Here is a 20,449-nt window from a genome sequence, read left to right on the forward strand (position 1 = left end):
AGAAACCACAGTCCACAAAGTGGTATAAAGGCCAAACTGAACTGCCTTGTGCATTTCTTTTGTTGCCTTTTTTTTTTTAAAGATTTTCTTACGTAATCTCTCTGTTCAGTGTGGGGCTCGAGCCCACAACCCCCAGATGCAGAGTTGCACGGTCCACCGTCTGAGCCAGCCAGGGGCCCCTCTCGCTGCTGCTTCTATTAGTTTTTTCTTAACAATTTTTATTATCCAATACCCTGAACACACACAAAGGCAGAGAACTGCATGATGAACCCCACGTTCCCATCACATCCTCTCAACGGTAATCAGGAAGCCCAGTGCTGAATCACTGCATTTACTCTCTCTCTCTGCCCTCTGCCTAGAAACGTTCCCTGACGAGTCCACACACCCTGAAATACGTTTTGGTATTATGACAACGTAACTGAATAAACTGATCATTTAAAAACGGTTTCATCTTAAACCATGTTATCTTTTAAGACCTCATCCGATTTTATCCTACTTAGTCCTGATGTGAGGACAGAGAGGTAGGGACTGAGGGTACCTTCATGTAAACGTGCCCCACAGATCAGTCAGGTCACGCTCACGACCCGGAGACACTCAAGTCGAGCCAATCCTCCTCACCCAGTTTCTGGGCACAAATTACTTGCTGTAATCACGACAGAACCAGGGCTCGTTTTCGCCAAACACAGCCCTGGAGCTGCTAGTGCAGGACGTGCACGAGAGAACAGTTTTGTCCCTTTCTTCTGTGACGTCAAGCTTCATCTTTACAAAACTACTACCATGCTCACCCTCACAGAAACGCCATATGCTTAATACAAACGTAACGCGCACGTTTTTAAAGACGTGTGTCCCAATGCGGTGTAACACAAATGCTTCCCTCCCCTCCCCAAGAGGAGCTTAAACATTCTGGGGAAAAAACATTTGCTTGAGTTCTGCCCCATTTTCCCGTATTAAAAACCGTGTGGAAGGCTGTTCTCCTACCTATCAGCTCCGCGGGCTTGTTTGGCCTCTTGTTGATGAACGTTTCGAAGGACTCCTTCATCAGGTTGATGAACTTCTCGTTCCTCTGGAAGCACACCTCTATCACGTGGTCTACCCGGTCCTTAAAACCCAGCAGATCCTGTACCATATCTTTGTCTTTCTCAGGATTGATCACGATTGTTGTCCCAAAAGTCTACAAGAACACGTACACACACCAAGTCATCCACAGGTAGTGGTAACACACTTCTGCTCTCAATCACGATACTTTCATGTAAATTAATTACTGTTGGTGTTAATCACCAAACAATTTCAAGTTTCACAGATTCACCCCACATTCAAAAGACTAAGCAAATATACAATTAATGCTTCAGTGTTATAATTCTGCTTCTGGGAGAATTTATCAATTAGTATGCACAGTTTTTATTTACTTTTTTTTTTTTTTCAAGAGTTTATTTTTATTTGAGAGCGAGAGAGAGCGCGCATGAGGGGGGCAGGGGCAGAGGGAGAAGCAGACTCCTGCTGAGCAGGGAGCCCAATGCGGGACTCCATCCTGGGACTCCAGGATCACGACCTGAGCCGAAGGCAGCCGCTTAACCAACTGAGCCCCCCTGGCGCCCCAGTATCCACTGTTTTTAAAAAACCTTTTACATATGAATTCCTCAATCAGAAGTCGCCATTAACCCAACAGACCCACTTGGACTTCTTGACTGCAGTGTTCCTTGCCCCCCACTGCCAGCCAGCAAGAGCTCAGCTGTTAGCCTGTACCTCTAACTCAAATATACCCTATCCAACATGTAATGGCTGCCTGAGGCGTGCACACCCCAACAGCACAGATCGTGTGAGTCCAAGTCCTGCTTCATGTGTTTGCCAAGACAGAGCCGGCAGCCCCGAGTGCAGTGCCCGTGCCCAGCCCCAGGCCAGCAGACCGGGACAAACTGCCTGCCCTCCAAGGAATGGAGCCCGAGAGCGATCAGCAGGCTTGCTAGCACAGAGAGGTCCTCTGCCAGACAGAGCCCTGCCACCCGGAGGAAGGTGACCTTGCCACACCAACTGCTCTTCCTAGAGCATGGTCCCTTGCCTATAAAAGTCTGCTGGATCGCACAGCTCTCCGGGGCTGCTTTCTACCTGCTGGACGGTTCGCTGCCCAGTTCATGAATCACCAAATACAGCCAATGAGATCTTCAAAATGTATTCAGTCAACTTCTGTCCTTTAGTAGAAGGAACGTGTATGTTTCTGGAAACGTGGCCTTGGTACAACCTACACATGCACTTGGGTGTCACAGACGTAGTGGACAGACACCGTACGGCCATGGGACTTTTTGCTCTGGACCCTTCTGCTCCGACTGCATTTAAAAATAACACACAGACTGCCCAAGGTCAGCTTTCCTGTGACGGCCACACGCCGGTGTTTTGTCAGTGTGACCGCTCATCTGCAATGGACGCTCAGCAACGGACTTGCACCGCCTAGACTGACACTCGTCAAGGGGCACCTCCTGTGTTCAGTGCGCATTCCTGCTCCCTGGGGGCTGCTCACAGCCACACCCTCACTCTCCATCAGACTTCCTGTACCGCGAAGCCCCCATGCTGCTGTACACGTCTGGGGGCTGTGCGTGTGTGCCCGAGCGGTCCACGTGTTCACAGGTGTGCGATTTTGGGACTGGTCCACACGGCGGCATGCAGGCCTCCCATTACCCCTTCTATTTACTGAAGTTTTCCTTGTGACAATTACAGGTTTGCACGCAGCAGAGAGTGAAGGGACCCCTCACATGCTCGCTTACCCGCTCCCCCGGGTGCTAACATCTGGCCCACGAGAGAGCAGCACTGCAGCTGGGCTATGAGTGCTGGTACCCTGCACCCACCTTCTCCAGACTGCCCCAGGTCCACCTACGCCCCCAGCCGCGGGGGTGTAACCTATGCCCAGGGGCAGAGGCTGAGCACGCCGACACAAGTGCCCTCCTGCCACCGTCCCGTAGCCACATGCCAACCTGGCAAGAAACGCCAAAGTGTCGTGAGAACCGCAGTCCTGGGTGGCTAGCAAATGCAGCAGTATCCACAGCGAAGGGATACACCAAAACGCCTAAGAATTCTCATGGGCGAAGGCATGGGGTGTTTAACAAGCAGAGTCACAAAATTGGCGACCCTTGAAAATCATGGCTGGAACTGGACCTGGAGGTCAGGGAGTCACGAAAGGCTGACCTTTGTCACGCCTGGTTGTACGCGGTGCGTGCGCTGCTGCCGTCATCCTTAAAAACAAAGGTTTGCGCCAGCAATCTGGAAGGAAGTGTAGGACTTCTGTCTACCCACGCAGCTGCCCCACGAACACCATGGTGCCTGCAGACCGCCCAGCTCCTCTGCCAGGCGCCACACACCCTGGAGGTGGAATGCCCGCCCCAATGCGGCACAGCCACAGCCACAGCATAGCCACGGCCCCGCCGAGACGGCCCCACGCACCTTGATGTAGTCGCTCCAGTGCTGCAACAGGACCTGCTGGCCGCCCTTCACGCGGCTAAAGAGCTGGTACATCTGAGTGAGGTCGGGCACTCTGTTCTCGTCAAGCAGGTGGTCCAGCCCTGAGGCGGCACATCAGACAGAAGCACAGCCTGTCAGCACAACTGACGCGCGGCGCAGCACGCACCGTGAAGACACCAGCAAGCCGCTGCAGAAGGCAGGGGCTGCTGCTGCTCTCTGTGCACGCAGGCCGGTCTCCGGGCTCGGACCTGACCCTGTTGGGCAGGGCCGTTTCCGGAGCCCCCGGGCAGCTGTGTTCCTTAATCCCTCAGGTCTCGCCCACACCGCGGCCTGACCAGCGCGCCCCAATCGGCCCCATGTTATCCGTCACGTAGTTTATCGCTCAGAGAGTGGATCTGTCACGGGGGGGGGGGGGGCAGGTGTCACCATGTCTCATCTTTTAGCTGATTGTTCATTTTTCTTATAATTTCTAATTTATGTTTCTAATTCTGGGCCTTCCCATGATTAAGCTTTATGGTCTCCAACATCCTGAAGCAGATCCTGTAGCTCCAAGGACTTCCAAACGGTAACCAGCACTTGGACGCACTGCACAACGTGCTAGGAGACACGAGCCGTGCCCGCTCAGACGCCCAGGGCAGGAAGCACACTCTGAAGGGCAGGAGTGAGCCAGGAGCGCACACTGAGCCAATCCAACAGCCCACGGTGGCTGTGGAGTCATCGTTCCCCCGGGCTTATGGGCACCGTGATGGACGTGGTGTGAGAGAGCGCGGCCCGGTCAGCACTGCCACGTGCTCCCTCGTCCAGGAGACCAGGATGGAGACGCGCACTCTGGTGCAAGTCCCCAGCCACGTGGCATTATCTGCGCAGAGGGCGTGGGGAGGAAGTCCCCGCGACAACCCAAGGGCCTATTCGAGCAGCCTACACCCACGGTGCTCTGCACGGGCCCGCGACGGAGGACGAGTGCCACACGAGGCCCCAGCTGCCAGCCGTCTGCGGTCGGTGTCTCCGCAGCTTTGGCTAAGGGCATGCTCCGTGGGATTCCTACCACAGGCCGCTCACTACTTCTTGGAACTCATTTTCCCTGAGAGCCAACACGTTTGTTATTCTTAAAGAGATTTTTAGTGACTGTCGTATTACAATAAAAAACGTCCTTTCCCTTGTTACGTTGTTTGCTTTCTTAATATATTAAGGACTGTCATTCGGTCTGACAGGAGAGTTAAGAAAACCTACCTTTGTGCAGAATTGCTGTTAAATGCTCTCCTAACAGCTGCTTCTCCACACAAGCGATCAGCGGCTTCCTGCACGAGCAAACGCCAGTGTCAGAGGCGAAGTGAAGGGAGACCTGGGCCCGTGGTCATGAAGTGGGGTCTGTGCCCACAGACGTCCCGGGACTCCACCAGAGCCAGGCGGACTCCAAGACAGCCACTCCCTCCGGCCGAGAACAATGTCCCCGCCATCCCAGTGGACTCGGGAGTCTTTCTAAAAACTGTCTACCGACTAACACCAAGAGACAGGGGTTCAGGGAGGAGGAGACACCCACACAGACAAGTGCCCGGCGCCCCTCGGTTGGCAGTTTTCCAAAGGAGACTCTGCCCTTTGAGTGCAAGGCACCCTAGCTTCCCCGACCTCCACTGCACGGCCTGCCCCGCTCCAGGCCCCACTGCCCTCTGCATGGACAGGTTGTCCCTTCCCACAACCGCTTGTCAAAAACCCTACTTCTGGAAGCGCCGACATGAGGCTCACGCGGCATGAGTGCCACGCAGAACAGACTGTGAGCCTCTGAACTTGTGCTAACGGGGCTGCTGCCCTCACAGGGACATGCGAAACCACTCTCCCTGGGTCCGTCTCCCATAGCTGCTCTCGTCCTGGCTGTTTCCAAAGACCGGAACACGTGCTTTAGCCCCAGGGTTATCACTGGGGGCACGTTCCAGAGCCTTTGTTCATAAAGAGCTTCCTGACAGAGTACCGTGACCCTTGAGAGAGGAGGGCCAATGCTGGCTCCAGCCCCCAGCTCAGGCCTCCTGAGTAGCAGAGGGAGGGAGGAGGGGCCAGCCAGCACCTTCCCAGTCTGCCTCCAAAAGGGGGAGCAGGGCCATGGGCTCTGGGGGTGAGGTCAGAGGTCAGAGGCAGAGCAGGGAGGGCCAGCAGCGTAGCCGACCCATGCCCGGCCGCAGCGGGGGCCGTGCACCTGCAGACTAGGAATAGCGCTGCCGTGACGACCCGTAGACAAGTGTCGTGGGAACGTATGTTTGTGGCAGAACAAGGACGTCGGAAAGGCCTGTACCTCTGCGGAGCCCTTGGAGGACCTACCCGACCATCCTCCCTGGCAGCTGCCCACTTCCCGTGCCCGCCGCAGGGGCACGAAGCTTCCGTCCCCAAGGTCTCGCCGAGGCTGCGTACCGCTTGCCCTTTGTAACCACAAGGCCGTTCTGGTGGGTGTGAAGCGAACTGCGCTGTGGTTTCAGTGTGCACGTCCCCGATGACTGTGCTTAGCAACTCGTCCTGTGCTCACAGAACCCCTGCCTCCAGGCAGGACATGGCCTAGACTGTGGTTCTGCAGCGTGGGAAACCCCATCACAGTTTTGACCCCGCCAGTCCCCCTGATGCCTGCCCTAGCTCAAGTGCCGTGGTTGGTCCCGAGCTAAGAGAAGATACTACAGACTCCTTGTGACCAAAGGTTCAGTCCTGGGGAACTCATTGCCTTAGCACCCAGGTGCCCGAAGACTGACCTCATAATCCATGGTGACAACTTACTGATTTGGCGAGAATTCCTGCCAACCAACAGGAGAGCAGGTCCTTCCCACCCCGAGGGTCAGGAGTCCTGGGGGCACATAGAAGCCATCCCTGGGGCTGGGGCAGCCAAGTGACCTCGCCATGCTGTGGGTGACGAGGTGCGGCAGGAGGTAACGCCCTGCTGCTCTCAGGCACGCTCTCCCCGGCGACCGTGCACCACACTCAGACTGGGGGCAGGGGCCTTGGATGGGGCACTCTGAGCCCAGCCCTAAGGCTGCCGTGGCTGGCTTATTTATCCTCAGTCTCCCCTTCTTGCCTTGACAATGACTTTATTCTGTGATCTCTGAATCCTGCAGCAGGCAGCGCTCCTCCTACCCACCCACGCCTGGGCCTGGATCTGAGACACCCCGCAGGCCTTACTTGGAGAATTTACATACGCTCTTCTACGCAACGTACTTTTAAAATTGGCACGAGCAGCTTAAAACAGAGCCTACGTACAGAGTGCATCAGCACACACAAAGAACAACAGGAGCCCCGTACCCAGTGCCAGCCGTGCCAGTACCCGCCCCGCCCCTGCAGCTCCCTGACTTGACCTGCGCTCTCACCCACGCGTCCTTTCCTCTCCTACCCCGTGCCTCCCTGCTGCTGGCCTCCAGCCCCTGCGGCGCCCCGCCCTGCCCCCCCCGACTCCGTGTCCCTACAGCACCCGCGCAAGGCCGGCCCGGCTTCAGCAGGACTGCCCCTGTCCGCAGGTGTTGCGCTCCCCAGCCCCTCAAATGTCCGCAGAGACCCTTCCTCTCCTGACCCTCTAGTTCCTGTCTTTGCAAAGCACCGTAACTCTTCCTCTTTCTTTCATCCCGCCTGTTCCAGGCGAGTCACAAGTTCTGCACATTGTACCCGTCAGTCTCTTTTCCATCCCATTTCCGTCCTTACCTCTCCTCACTTGAATGAAGTATGAAGTTTATGTGCATAGTGAGAAACAGACATTCTCACAATTTTTCCCTTTTTACTTTTCCCCAACGACTTTCCAATTTTCAGATTTAGAGCAAACAAAATTAGATGAAAAGAGAAAATCATGGGACTTAGTAACATAAATAAAAACGCCAGCTACTGCAGAAGTCCAATAAAAGGTTTACAATCCAAACTGTCCGACATTCAATGATACCCCACTGACTTAATCAGATCCCGGTCTCTAAACTCGAAGGTGCCAAGCCCCTCAGCCCAAGGTGCTCCGTTTGGGCAAAATCTCATGACGCAGCACCTGTCGAAACTCACAAGCGTGGAATGGTCACAAGTAATACAAGCAGAACACGTGAACAACAAAATCACCCTCAGCCTACTGCACGCCAGCCCGGGGAGGGGCTCGCTGCAGTCCGGCCGCAGGAACCGAGAAGATGAGCAGTACTCACTGTGTGCTGTGGTCTAAATACGTGATCACTCGGTCTCCTTCTTCCTCTAAGCGCTTACTTACATGGTTAAGATACTCTGGAACCTTCCAAACACAACATTTAAGCATGTCAGTAACAAAGATTCTTTTTCCTTTTTTCTTAGGTAACAAAGATTCTTGGTATTACCCAAAAAGCTAAAACATGTGGTCCTCACAAAAGTTTTTTTTAAAAAAGCAAAATATATATTCAAACTAAATATGAACACAGAGGAGTGGGAGAAGTGGCAGCAGTCAAGCGGGAGGAGCACTGCGGTGGGGGGAGCACTGCGGGAAGAGTGCTGTGGGAGGGGTGGGTGCACAGAAGACACCTTCCTGGGACTTGGTTCTGGAGAGTAAACTGGATGTCTAGAACAAGGGATGGGACAGCACGGCACTGTTGTGCCCTGCTCACAGTGGAGCTTGGGGACAAGGCCACGGGTCCCCTCCCACCACCAAGGCCCCTAGGGCAGCCCCTGGATTGGCGGGTGCAGGCCGAGCGCATCTCTGGCCCACAGAGGACAGGGTCAGCAAAAAGCTAATCAAAAGACTGCGTGTTCGCTCGAGGACACCAAAGAGCCCGGCTGCAGACCTCACAACGCACTTCATGCTTTCAGGGGCAAAGGGCATTCCTGCCCTCACCGGAGGGCGCAGGAGAGGCCCCAGGACACGGACCTACTGGCAGGGCAGGGCTGGGTATGGGGCGTGAAACGTCCTCTCCAAACCAAGAAGAACCGATAGCCGGCCTGTGCTATGCAATGACAAGGGGCCTTGGGGGACAGTCCAGAGGAGCCTCCTTCAGTCCCTGCTCTCATACTTTTGAATCTGTTGCCAAGATTTTGGGTTCATATTATTATTTCATGTTTTTTCCTGGGGTTTTCCGGATAATTTTTTCAGTGTCTCACACAAAGGGAAGACTTGGGTATGATGTATCTTTCCTATTTCAGATTTAACTGTTATCCTCTTGCTTCACTTTGGGTCATTTTACACATTTCAGAAGCAACTTTACTGGCCTTTTTTACCTGGGGCGGGGGACAGAAATAAACAAGTTTCTAAGTTAGAAGAAAGAAATTAAATCTTTACTGTAGTAGGAATGAAGCTCGTTCCCGAGAATTTCAGCTAGATTGTGGCTTTCAGAAAAGTCTAATAAAAAGTTTATGTGGAAAGACAAGTTTTTAGAAATTACACTCCAACGAACATCTACAAAACCAAAGAAAGCGATTCAAAAGTACTTCCTTGTCTCACCTCTCTTTCTTGCATTAATCTCTGGCCTTCTGCAGCATATAAACAATTAGTTTCTTCCAAAAATTTCAGTTCAAATGAATCTTTGTATACCTAGGAAATGACCAAAGTTATCGATCAATTACAGGAAAGAAATCTACCTTAGGAAGTGCTGACATACCCAAGACTTCCAGGGAGCCCAGTGGCAGTGACCTGCCCTAACACGCGGCCCCCAGAGGCGCATCCGGGCGGCAGGGCTGGCTCTGGGCTCGGGGACCCAGGCAGCCCACACCACCTGACGCGCTCTCTCCTCTGTGAGTGCCGAAGGCCCTCGCCCTCTCCCTGGGGCGCTGGGTGTGTGTTTGAAGGGCTCTCTTCTGGGGCTGGTGGCACAGGGCTAACTGAGCTTCGTATCCAGCCCTCGACCTCTCCTGCATCCACCTGTCTCTGCGGGAGTAGGGGGGCCGGGGCGGGGGCATTACCTGCAGGTCAGACAGCATACTCAGCAGACTTCTCAGTAAGCTGCGGTCCACTGCCTCACCGTTCCTCTCTCGTTCAATTAAGAGCAGAATTCCATCGATACTTTTACTCTGAACCATCTTGTCGCTAATGATATGGTTTCTAAAGAGTTCCAGCCCCATGTCCCTGTATGAAGAGTAGAAACAAAACTGTACGTTAGTTTTACTTTTTAGAAGTCCGAGGTAAAGCTACGAGCTACACTGTGACTCTCATCCTGAAAGTTTTGATCTAACCCCAGATCCATGTGTTGAGCCCAGCTCTGCTGCATCTCCGTTTTCGGCCGGTCTAGCGTGCTTTGTGTTTGCTTCCTTATCAAGGCTATTTCCCTGGGTGTGTCAGGCTTGTCAACGTAAAGTCCATCGATCTTGCAAACACCGTGGCTCACATCCTTCTTCCTGGGGTGGATTTTAGGAATCTCCACCCACCCAGAACCTGTCTGACCCTTTTCCATCTCTGCTTTCTCCACGGCATGTCATCCAACTCCCCCTCTCCCCAGCACTGGGGCCTCTCCTCTATCTGGTCCTTCCCACCGAGGAAAGGAACGTGAAACGAGACTCTAGGAGTCCATCCTTCCTCGGCTTGTCACCTGGGGAACTCCAGAGGAAATCCAACTGCCGGTCACCAGGCACAGAAACCCCAGGGGAACAGGTTCTGCGCTCTGTTCAAACATCTCCACGGGCCCCTTACGTGTCCAGCACTGAGCAGGCAGACAAAACTCAACTCCTGGGCCCACCAGGTCTCCTCAACAGGCAGCGGAGGTGGGTGCGGCGAGCAGCGTGCAGGGGGCACGGGTTCCAGGGAGCCCCATCTGCGGACCCCGTCCTACAACATGCACCACGGGAGGCTTTTCCTGGTCCCTGCAGGAGCCGCAGGCCTGGGAGCTCTGTGCATGTGCTGGACGCAGCAGGCAGGTGCAGGGGTCAGCCGTGCAGGCCCACGCCGGGCACCCAGGTCTGAATCCGAGTCCCACCCTGGCTCGCACTGCCTCTGGGTCCCCGCCTGTCCTTCCCACACTATAAATGGGGTCACAAGTCTAGTCTCCTGCCCGTGAAGCCCTTCCACCCTGGGCAGGTTGCCCGTGCGGGGCGGACGCGGCGTCCGCTGTCCACTCATCCACCTGCTCTTCTGTTGCGAGACGCTGCTTTCTAAAATCTCGATCTCGCTGCTCTCCGCCATTGGTGACCAGGACGTCCTGTGGCCTCGTGTCCCCGCCTCCCTCACAAACCGCTCATCCCGAGCAGCTCCTGTTTCCACACAGGCTTCCTCTTCTCCAGCAGCAACTCCTTCGGCCTCGGCCACATCAGCACTCCCGCTCATTCTGCGAAGCTCAGGCCCCAGAGGAGGCTGGCCCTCCCCGCCTGGGGCGTCTCTCGTGCACCTGCAGCGAGAGTCTGGTCCTAGCAGGCGCAGCTTTCCTGCCTGCTGCTGTGGCCTGAGACCACCGTCATCTACGCTGTAAGTGGAGTTTCTTGCCTCTGATGACGTGACTACGTTAAGAACTGTGTTTATGAACCAACAGTTCAGACTAGGCAGCCCAACAACCTGGGAACAGCAAATTATGGGCACTGTCTGCCTCAGTTTCTCCATCTGTAAAACGGAGAAAATGATCATCCGTCCAGAGCTGTACAGCAGACTCGGTATACCGGCAGGGCTGGACCTCTTAGGACGGAACCTTGCACACACCAGCTGCCATGCTGTTCATGGCGAGCCCAGCACAGCACCCTGCTTCTCTGAACAAAGGCCCCTCTCTCTGCCCAGGGCCGGCAGGCTGCAGGCCCCCAGAGTGTCCAGTGCCTCGCGTACAGGAGCAGAGGCTAGGGAGGGCAGAGCGGCAAGGGGGACAGTGGCACCGAACAAGGGAAGGCTTTCAAGAAGTGTCCAGAGCTGCATAGACGTCAGGTAATAGAAAACGAAAAGCATCCATGAGCTCTGGCAAGCAGGGGTCAGCAACACCTTAGGGAGACTCAGGTCAGGGGAATGGATGCTAAGGAAACTGGAAAAGCAAGCCGCTCCTTAAAGAACTTGGGTTGAAAGGGAACAGAGAAGAGCCCAGGAAGAGCCCACAGACGACATGAGCAACCAGTCCAGTCAGGTCAAGCAGGGCTTCGTGAGGCGGCGGCGGGCACCCCGGGGCCAGGCAGCGCGGCAGACGACATCTGCACAGGGTGTGGAAGTGGGTGAAGGTGTGGAAGTGGGTGACGGTGCGGCATCCCTGAAAGAAGGCCTCTGTGCGTGTGGCCAGTCAGCGGGTGGGGAGGCCTGGGGGGGGGGGCTTCAGGACCCCGTGTCATGACCTCACCAGCCTCGGAGGTGAGGCTCAGAGCTTCACTGGACCACTGGCTGGACCAGCTTCTGGAAGGTCACGGAGAGCCTCGGCCCCTTGCTCCCAGCAGAGGGGAGCCATGTGCTGCTGGCCCTGGACAGCCCTGACGCGCAGCACCCGGTGACAAAAATGGGCCTCCCCACAGGGCTGCCACGCCGGCCTGCCACCCCCATGGTGACGCTGAGCGCAGGCCGGCTGGGGGCCCCGGGGGGCTCCCCTGGTGCGGCCCGGCTCTGCCCCGGGACTAAGGTCCAGCTGGGTCTGGACGTGTGTGCTCGTGGCTCTGGCGGACATAAAGGACCAGACTGCAGGGCAGCAGCAGAGGCAGCCCGACCGCCCCCGGACACTCACCAGATAGAAGGAAGCATGGAATTCTGAAGGACGTATGTGCGGTCCAGGAACAGGAAAATACTTCTGATCATGATCTGGCAGTTAGAAAAGCATTTATTTACGTCACTTACCAAATATCCAAGGCTAGGCCTTCTGAATCACAACTACGGTAGCTGTCTCAATCTAACAGTAACTGTTTCCTGACGACGTTCCCCACCAAGACCCTCATGCCTGATTTCTCCCCCATATTTAGTTGTTCTTTTGAGGTTTAATTTTCACCTCTTTTATCCAGAAAATCTGATTATACAGATTTTAAACTATTTAACTTAAGGGATACCTCGGAAATCTGGTCATCTCTTGACCGATGTGGTAAATCTCAGGGGCTTAAAGAGACACTTTAAGCTTCCTAAACCATCAGTCCTTATCACCTTGACACGAGGCTGCTGGCCACGTGTCCGACTCTCTTTTGCAAGCAGAGCATGGAGGGGACAGGATCGTCAACGGCCCTGGGATTCTCCTGTCACAGAAGCCACCAGCCTTGTGACCAGAGCCTTCCCAGCAGACGTTCATCTATTCTGACCATCTACCAGGTGCCTATGCCGGAAAAGAGGTTCATTCAATGTCCCTTTTTACCTCACTGAGGAAACAAAAGAATGCCATCCACTCAGCAAAGCCCTAGTCCCGCTTCCACTTACAAACAGGCCACACGAAGAAACTCATATACATAAGACCAGATTAGAATCAACACATGCACAAAGTCCGAGACTTTGGCTTTCCAGTTATAGTAGAAACCTCATCGGGCTTGATGGTCACGCACAAAGCGGGATAAGGAAAACTTCAGGGATCCATTCAGGATTCCTGAGCTGTCAGGCTGGTCTGAAGCTCGCGGCAGCAGCCAGCCCCAGTCTAGAAAAGCAACTCACACCCTGCTCTGCTCTGCTGTTCAACTACATTGAGCTGAATGGCGGCATTTCACCCTAAACAGAACTTCCCTATCTCAGCCCACGGTCTGGCCCACACCGTCCCTGGGCAGGTAAGGGAAGATGGATGAGGCCACGCTTTGATTAAAAAGGAAAGAAGACGGCTGGATTAAAAGGGGCACATCCTCCCCGCTCCCCCACTCCCTTCTGTTCGGCTACACCGGAGGATGAACAGGATCAAGAGGGTGTGTGCAGGGGAGACGAGGCAGCACAGTGGCAGCGAGGCAGGCTCTGGGAAGCACTCCACACCTGAGGCTGGGTTCGTGGGGACAGTCCATGCACTTACCATCTGTCTGCAATGATCCTGCCAGCACGTGTTAATCTTCTTTAAAAATAAAACACTATCTAGTGAGTCTGTGCAGATCTGCTAAGGAAAACATGCCAAATGCTGGCCAATTTAATTACTGCAGTTTCAGCCCCTTCACTGCCATTCCTGACACAAACACGGCCGTCACTCAGTTGTCAGAGGACCAGGGATGTGGGTTTTCTCCATCACTGCATCTCACCCCGCACTGGTGATCAACGTGGCTGCATTCCCCTGCCTTCCCCGCATCCCTCGAGGAGCCCTGCTGCCTGAACCCCAGCCCCAGGCCTCGTGGGTATGGGTGGTCAGACAGAGGGCAGGTCGTGAGCCGCGCTACCCCGGTGCACAGGAAGCAGGCCGATTGCTAACGGCGCCGGGGACCGGCAGCTACAGGGAGGTGGCTGATGTCTGACTTAGAGCCTCAGTGAGAACGGACGGGAAATCCCATTCCTGCTCCAAACCAGGACCACTCTCAGCTTGATAATTAGAACCTATTTTCTCAGAAATGTCAAAATAGCGTTTGTGAGAAAAAAGAAACCGCATTATGGGCTCCTAGAGCAAAGCGCGGCCTAACGCCTGGAGCACGGCCGTCTCAGCTTTGTGTGAAGTTGGGGTCCTGAGCTTCGGCTGCTGCGTGGCTCGCCAAGCCCCCTTCGCACGAGCTTCCCAGTCTCCCCAGCCGCGTGGTGCAGGCTGCGTTCCGTCGCTGTGGACCAGCACTGCAGCCACTGAGGGGGGGAGACCTGCGTCACCTGGCTTCTGTCCCTGCGGTCCTAGCTCCAGGACACTTGACCAGCAATGAGCTTCCCTGGGGCTCCATTTCCTCGGAGACGGTGTGAGGTTAGACATAAAATCCACAGCACGTAAAGGGGAAAAAGCCCACGGCCAGTGTGTGACATGTCCAATCAGACAAACATCACTGTCTTCAGTTGGCGGGGAGGTGTGCGGAGGGCGGGGCTCAGCCAGGACTTTGGGGAGGGGACAGAAGGTCAAGAGTGCCCTGAGGGACTGACGGGCACACCCGCATCTCGTCACACTAGCCGGGCGAGCTGACCACAACCACAGTGGTCCTGGCCAAGCATCTTACTTCTTTTCTCTCGAGACTTTGCTAATAATTACAAAGTCCTAGCAGAGAACTACTAGTTCAAGGGTTAACACGCTGTTCTCAGAGAAGCATTTCACGCCTGCCCACATTTACAGCGGCATGCAGTATTAGAACCTTGCGCAGACAGTGTGAACAAAGAAAGAGTCACACGCCTTTTAGAAAGGTGCCACTGCAGCGGGGACCCAGCAGCTCTGGCACCTGCGGCTGCACACCGGCCACTCGCTGTGTGGCCCACACGCTGGCCATCTCCACGGGCCGTCTGTACCAGCTGAGGGCCGAGGCACCAGGGAGGCCGCCCAGGCTGAGACACACACCAGCCAACCTGACTGCCCGGACGGCCCCCGCGCTCTAACTAGGCAGGCAGCACCCCGCCCCGCACGGGGTTTCCTTGGCAGGGAGAGGTCCATGTGCTGAGCTCACCAACGAGAGAGGCTTCTCCTTAAACAGCTGGCAGAGGTCAGTAACTCCTGGCCACTCCCCATGGAACGCAGTACAGAGCGGTCAGCTGGGCCTCGAGGGTGGCACACACGGAGCTCCAGCCCTCCATGTGTCGAAACCCAGAGCCTCACGTGAGCACCGCCGGGCCGCACGGCAGGCAGCCATGCAGAGGGCGGGTCCGCGGGCTTGCACTTCACAGGTTCCCGACACCGTCCCCTCCTGTCTGGAGAAGGACCAGACAGAAGTGAGGGTTTAAGCAGCCTACCAGCCTCCAGAGAGCAAACAAATACCCAGTGGCAACAAGCTGACACACCATGTTAAAAGCTACATGTTCCCAGGACTGCAAAGATTAAACGGAGAAGACACCAGGAACAGCGCTCGGGCCGGAGTAGAACGTGATCAGGCGTGTCTGTGCCGTGTCCCTAAGGCGGGCCGCTCTGCTCCGACTCCAGAGTGCGCGGCCTCGGAGCTGGCCCGCGGCAGCAGACACACCGGGCCAGCGGCTCGGCTCCACACGACGCCAGCGGCTCGTCCCGGACAGCCCTCCCCCAAACCCAGTCTCCCCACCCGAGGGCGGAGAACGACACTCTCGCCCAACGGGTCCCAAAGTTCACAGGTTCGGCGATTCACTTCTTGCCTCCCTCGCGCCCTCATCGGTCCACAAAGCCCACAGAGGAAAGGCACACCGTGCCCGTCTCTGAACCCCAGCATGAACCCGGGGCCACGCTCCAGCTGTGCACCCTTCCGGCTGACAAAGAGGGTGCCGTGCCAGAGCAAGGGCCCTGCACACAGAAGGCCCCTGAAAGCGTGAGCACAGAGGGTCTTCGTAAAGAAGCCCCAAGCCTGCCGTCCTCCGTGGGGCAGGAAGACGCAGGAAGTCGTGAAGCTGCCGTCCGTTGTGCACCTTTCTGCCCTGTGGGCTGCGCTGCTTCTGTGCACGATTCCAGCCCCAACACCCCACGTAAGGCCGCCAGTGCTCCTGCGGCTAACCAGAGCTGCGACAACGTGCAGCTCAGACTCCAAGGGCAGTCTGGTTTGCCATTTAGGAAGAGGCCCTCGTGAACCGAGCCCTGGTGCGCGGCACGTCACCCCCCGCTGCATCGTCCGCCGCCTAGGTTGGCACCTGGCCGAGGGGCACGGGGACGGCCTTGGTTTGGGAGAAGGGAGTGGGGAGTGGTAAGTGCAGAACCGATCACACACACGAGCGAGCACCTGAGGACCACAGGCCTGGTCTCCCCAAGCTCCCCTCCTGTTACAGGCCGTGGACGCAGAGCAAGGCGCAGCCCTTCAGCCACAGACCGGAGAAACCCGGACACGCTGACCCCGACACACGACCGCCCCAGCTGTCTGGGCATCCGCGGCCGCTCCCCCCCAGGCCCCTCTGCGAGGTTACGGAGCCCCCGCAGGCACAGCACCTCCCCTGCATGACTGGCCACCCTCTCCTCACCATGCAGTTTCTGAAATGTGTACCCTCTACTCCTGCCAATCCCTCCCCAGCCCAGGGTTTAAGCTCCGTCTTCCTGTTTGTTGCCAGGCCGGGAGGTGGATGGACACTGGCCTCCCTTATCACCGGTCTTGTCCTGCTGCATTGCTTCCCACACCTGCGAGGGCTCTCAGATGTGCAGACGATGGCCAAAGCCTCTGGAGTGCACACACCGGTTCAAAGCCGGGTGGCAGTCCTGAACGCCAGCAGCCCTCCCAGGGCCGGTCGAGCCACAGTGCTCTGGCTCTCTGCACGCATCTCCTGGCCCACTCCTTCTGGCCAGCTACACCCTGCCCCTCCTCTCCAATGCGACTCCAGTCCCCTCCTCTGGGAAGCTCCGCCCAAGCCGGCCGCTCCCTGCACTGCCACTCCTGCCCCCGATTCTAGCAACTCAGCATCTCAGAACTCAAGGGGCCTCTCACTAGTGGAGACAGAAGATGGCAGAGCGTCATTTTAACTTTTCTCTTCTCTGAAATACACGGTAATTTTTATAAGCACGGTTTGTCACAGCCTCGAGGACACGTGACAAGCCCCTTGCCTCGGTCACCGTGCTGTGACTACCGGGAGGGCAGGGAGCAGGCACGGCAACCGTCTCCCCCGTCTGCCAGCGGGCCGGACGGGAAGGAAGCGCTGCTGAACGCGGGACTCAGGAACGCGTTCGTTCGCTTAACTCACAAGGCAGGGTCAGCTGGGAGGAGGAGGGTCTCATCAGGTAATCAAGCAGTCCCGGACTAAGTCTCCGTGAGACCGGCTACGTGAGGTGTAAGCGCACCAGTTCTCCCTCACGTGTGCCGTCTGCGAACGAGAACTTAGGGATCTGCTGGCGGCTCGCAGGAAGCCTGGGTTCTAGCTACCCTTCAGACGCCAGCATCCTGACGTGGGTTCCTAGACTCGTCTCCAGCCTCCGGGACTCCTGAGCTGTGGCACTGAGGCCGGAGGGGCGCCTCTGTGTGCCCTCAGAAGACGGCTTTGAGATGTGGTGCACGCTGGCCATCTTCCGTAGGTTCAACGGTGTGGTCACCGTGGTCCTGAAGGACAGAGCTGTGCCAGAAAATGCCGCAGAGCTGTAGTTACAGACACCGAGGCAAGAGGATCAAAATGGACTCTGCTCATCCACGTCGGCAGAGACCCTTGCTCGAGGCTGCACCGCAGGGCTTCACGGCCACGGGCAATCCTGAGCCCCGTCAGCAGGCGGCAGCACTACGGGGGCTGCCCTGAGGGATTTCCACAAGCTCTGAGAGCTCCCGTTTCTCAAGGTGAGGGTACAGGACAGAAAACATTCCTTTAGCTAGAAAACAAAGTCAGAAATGAACAGGTTCCAGCTACCTACCACAGACGAAGAGAGAGACCCAGAAAAGAGCAGCCCCGGCCAGGTGCGGCAGAGCAAAGCCCACTCAGGAGGTGCGCGGAAGACACCAGCCAAACTCGAAGACACCCCCGCCCCCGTGTCCCAGCCTGTAACTCCCTCTCTGGACCCTGGGAGGGCTTTGAGCACGAGGGTTACATCACACAATCCTGTCCAGCAGACCAGAGAGGGGCCCTCTCCTGCTGGCTCAGATGAAGCAAATAACACTGGGGCCTGAGAAGAGGCCTTGCGGTGAGAAGCCGGGGCGGCCTCCAGGGGCTGAGCAGCGTCCATCCCGCGACAGAGGGAGAGGAGCTCCGCCACCACCGCGGCAAGCCAGCAAGGTGGCTTCAGGTGAGACCCCAACCGGCCGGCCCCATGCTTTCAGCCAGACAGATCCTGAGCAGAGAACCCGCTGGGCCCAGCCGTGACGCCCCACACACGCAGCTGAGCCTACAGATGGGTCCTGGCTTTCGTCGCCAAGTCCGTGGGAATTTGTGACACATCACAGAAAACAAGGTAAAAGGATGGCAGAATAAAATTAAGACACTTTCCAGAACTTACCCTAAATATTTCAACCAGACCCAATAAATGGACACTCTATTGCTTTAAGCAGATACGTAATTTAAGTGGTAAAAATTCTACTTAAAAAAAAAAGGCCTTTTATATTAGACCACATGAAACGTAAGTTAGGTTTTGTTCTATAAATGGGAATTTTAAAAGCTGTTGTTTTAATATTAAGGATACTCATTAGTTCTTTATCCTACTAATGTTCAGCCTCAAAGGATTTAGGTAACGGACAGAAACCCATGAGCCAGAAAAAGGATATTCTCTGAACTGGAGGATCTGTGCTTGGACGTGATCTTCACAGACCTGGCGCAGCTGCTTGTACAGCGTTGGGGAAACTTTGTGAGAACAGAGATTTTCAACAGCCTGAAAACAAAAGGAACAAGTGAATTATTGACCGTGAATAACAAATCAGGTCTTTAAAAAGCCCTGTGTGTACACACACTAAGATCACAGCCGTCAGACAGGCGCCCCGCCCCCTCACACGTCCACAACCCACAGACACAGTTAGGAGCCAGTGTAAGGCGATGACGGTCTGAAGCCCGGGGCCCGGTCAGGGTTCGGCAGGAACGGTGACAACAGTGGATGTGGAACACGGTGTGACAGCACCCCTGACAGCCTGACAGCCACATGGCGTGACCGCACCATGTCTGAGTGCCCACCATGCAGCAACCTCCCAACCTGGCCACACACAGCCGTCACCTGGGGACGTCAAAAGAAAGCCGGGCGCTCCCACTCACTCGTCTGAGGGGAAGGGCGCAGGAAAGCTGTGTGAGTGTAACGTGCAGCTGGCCCAACCCCCGCTGCCCGCCTTCCAAACGGGGGGCGCAGCAGCAGGGCGGTTCCAAGGAACAATCACAAAATGCCCGGGTGACACAGACTAGGTTGTGCTGTTTCCTATTTACCTTTCTTCAAGGTAAATTAGTAATTTACTTAAGTTTGTCTCAATGAAGAAACAAGTTTTTTAGGCAGAAACATTTTTCTTAAAATATTTTTTACCCACATCAAAAAAATATTTGTATATTCCCACCAGTTCCAGTGAAATTTTTCAAATTCCATGTACAATACCAGCATCTCATCTAATCCAAAGGAGATACTAAAAGCAAACGTAATTTTTTCTGACTAGTTTTGAGCCATTTAAAAAAAATGGGGATACGTTGCCTTGAAACACTTTGGAATCTAAATTTAACTCAAAAACTGTACTCCTGAGAAAATAAAAATAACAAGTTTTTATAAAGCTATTCACTGTAGTAACACTTAAAACATTAACAGTCCTCATGCTTAATGTTACACAAAGTGCTACATATTAGCCTGCGTTGAAAAATACAGTAACCCTGACGTGGAACAAACGCATGTTCAGAAGACGAAAAGAGAGCGGGGTGCGGGTGTCCACAAAAAGTACGACTTCTCAGCAGGTTTATCATCAGGGTACCACCACCACCACAGGAAGGGCCCTATTCGTCTTGCTACAGAAATAAAGCCTCATGTACATTCAGTGCTGAAATCCCCCGACTTTTCTTTTCTTTTTTAAAAAGATTTTATTTATTTATTGGACAGAGATCACAAGCAGGCAGAGAGGCAGGCAGAGAGAGAGGAGGAAGCAGGCTCCCTGCTGAGCAGAGAATCCGATGCTGCGGGGCTCGATCCCAGGACCCTGAGACCATGACCTGAGCCGAAGGCAGAGGCTTTAACCCACTGAGCCACCCAGGCGCCCCTCCCCCGATTTTCCTTAAACTCTGCAATTCCTTCACTTTATAGTCCCGTCTGTACAATTCAAAGATCTATCCTTTTCCTTCTTAAAAAACCCAAGGTAACCTGATGACAAATGCTTTTGCTCCAGTAAGTTAATCATTAGGGGATTCCCACAAACATAATTATCACGAAATGTTTTGAATGTAATACATAAAACGTATTTTGTTTGGTAAAAATCCAGAGAAGCTGGAACAAGTCACTGAAGGGAACCACTACGAACGTTCTAGTTCCCGAAGCAGGACTCAGTGCCCTCAAAGCCAGCTCTCTCCAGCTGTGACAGGCGGTCACTGTGGGCTTTCCTATCCACAGATAGGTTTCTCGTCCCATCTGGACAGACCTGCTGTTCACCTGAAGCACACAGATTCCTTCTGCATTTAAACCTGAGGACTCAGGGGCCTCTTCAACCACAGGCAAACCCAGAGGAGCCGAGTTAGCCATGGGTGCTGTCCTTTCTCGAGTCTCTGCTGAGTCACTGCTGG

General features: G+C 55.1%; 1 protein-coding gene across 1 annotated transcript in view; it reads right to left on the reverse strand.

Annotated features, from left to right (window-relative positions):
• Positions 1-20,449, reverse strand: part of CUL4A (cullin 4A) — a 41,239-nt gene that overhangs the window by 13,496 nt on the left and 7,294 nt on the right. Inside the window, exons 3-11 of the mRNA XM_032881009.1 lie at positions 18,481-18,584; positions 13,263-13,332; positions 12,018-12,091; positions 9,307-9,469; positions 8,849-8,938; positions 7,590-7,672; positions 4,678-4,745; positions 3,430-3,548; positions 979-1,171 (exon numbers count right to left, since the gene is read on the reverse strand). Of these exons, the coding sequence (XP_032736900.1) occupies positions 979-1,171; positions 3,430-3,548; positions 4,678-4,745; positions 7,590-7,672; positions 8,849-8,938; positions 9,307-9,469; positions 12,018-12,091; positions 13,263-13,332; positions 18,481-18,584 (964 nt within the window). The remainder of the gene's footprint in view (positions 1-978; positions 1,172-3,429; positions 3,549-4,677; positions 4,746-7,589; positions 7,673-8,848; positions 8,939-9,306; positions 9,470-12,017; positions 12,092-13,262; positions 13,333-18,480; positions 18,585-20,449) is intronic.

Source organism: Lontra canadensis, unplaced genomic scaffold (assembly GCF_010015895.1).
Source record: "Lontra canadensis isolate GAN:19392208 unplaced genomic scaffold, GSC_riverotter_1.0 scaffold73, whole genome shotgun sequence".
NCBI lineage: Eukaryota > Metazoa > Chordata > Mammalia > Carnivora > Mustelidae > Lontra > Lontra canadensis.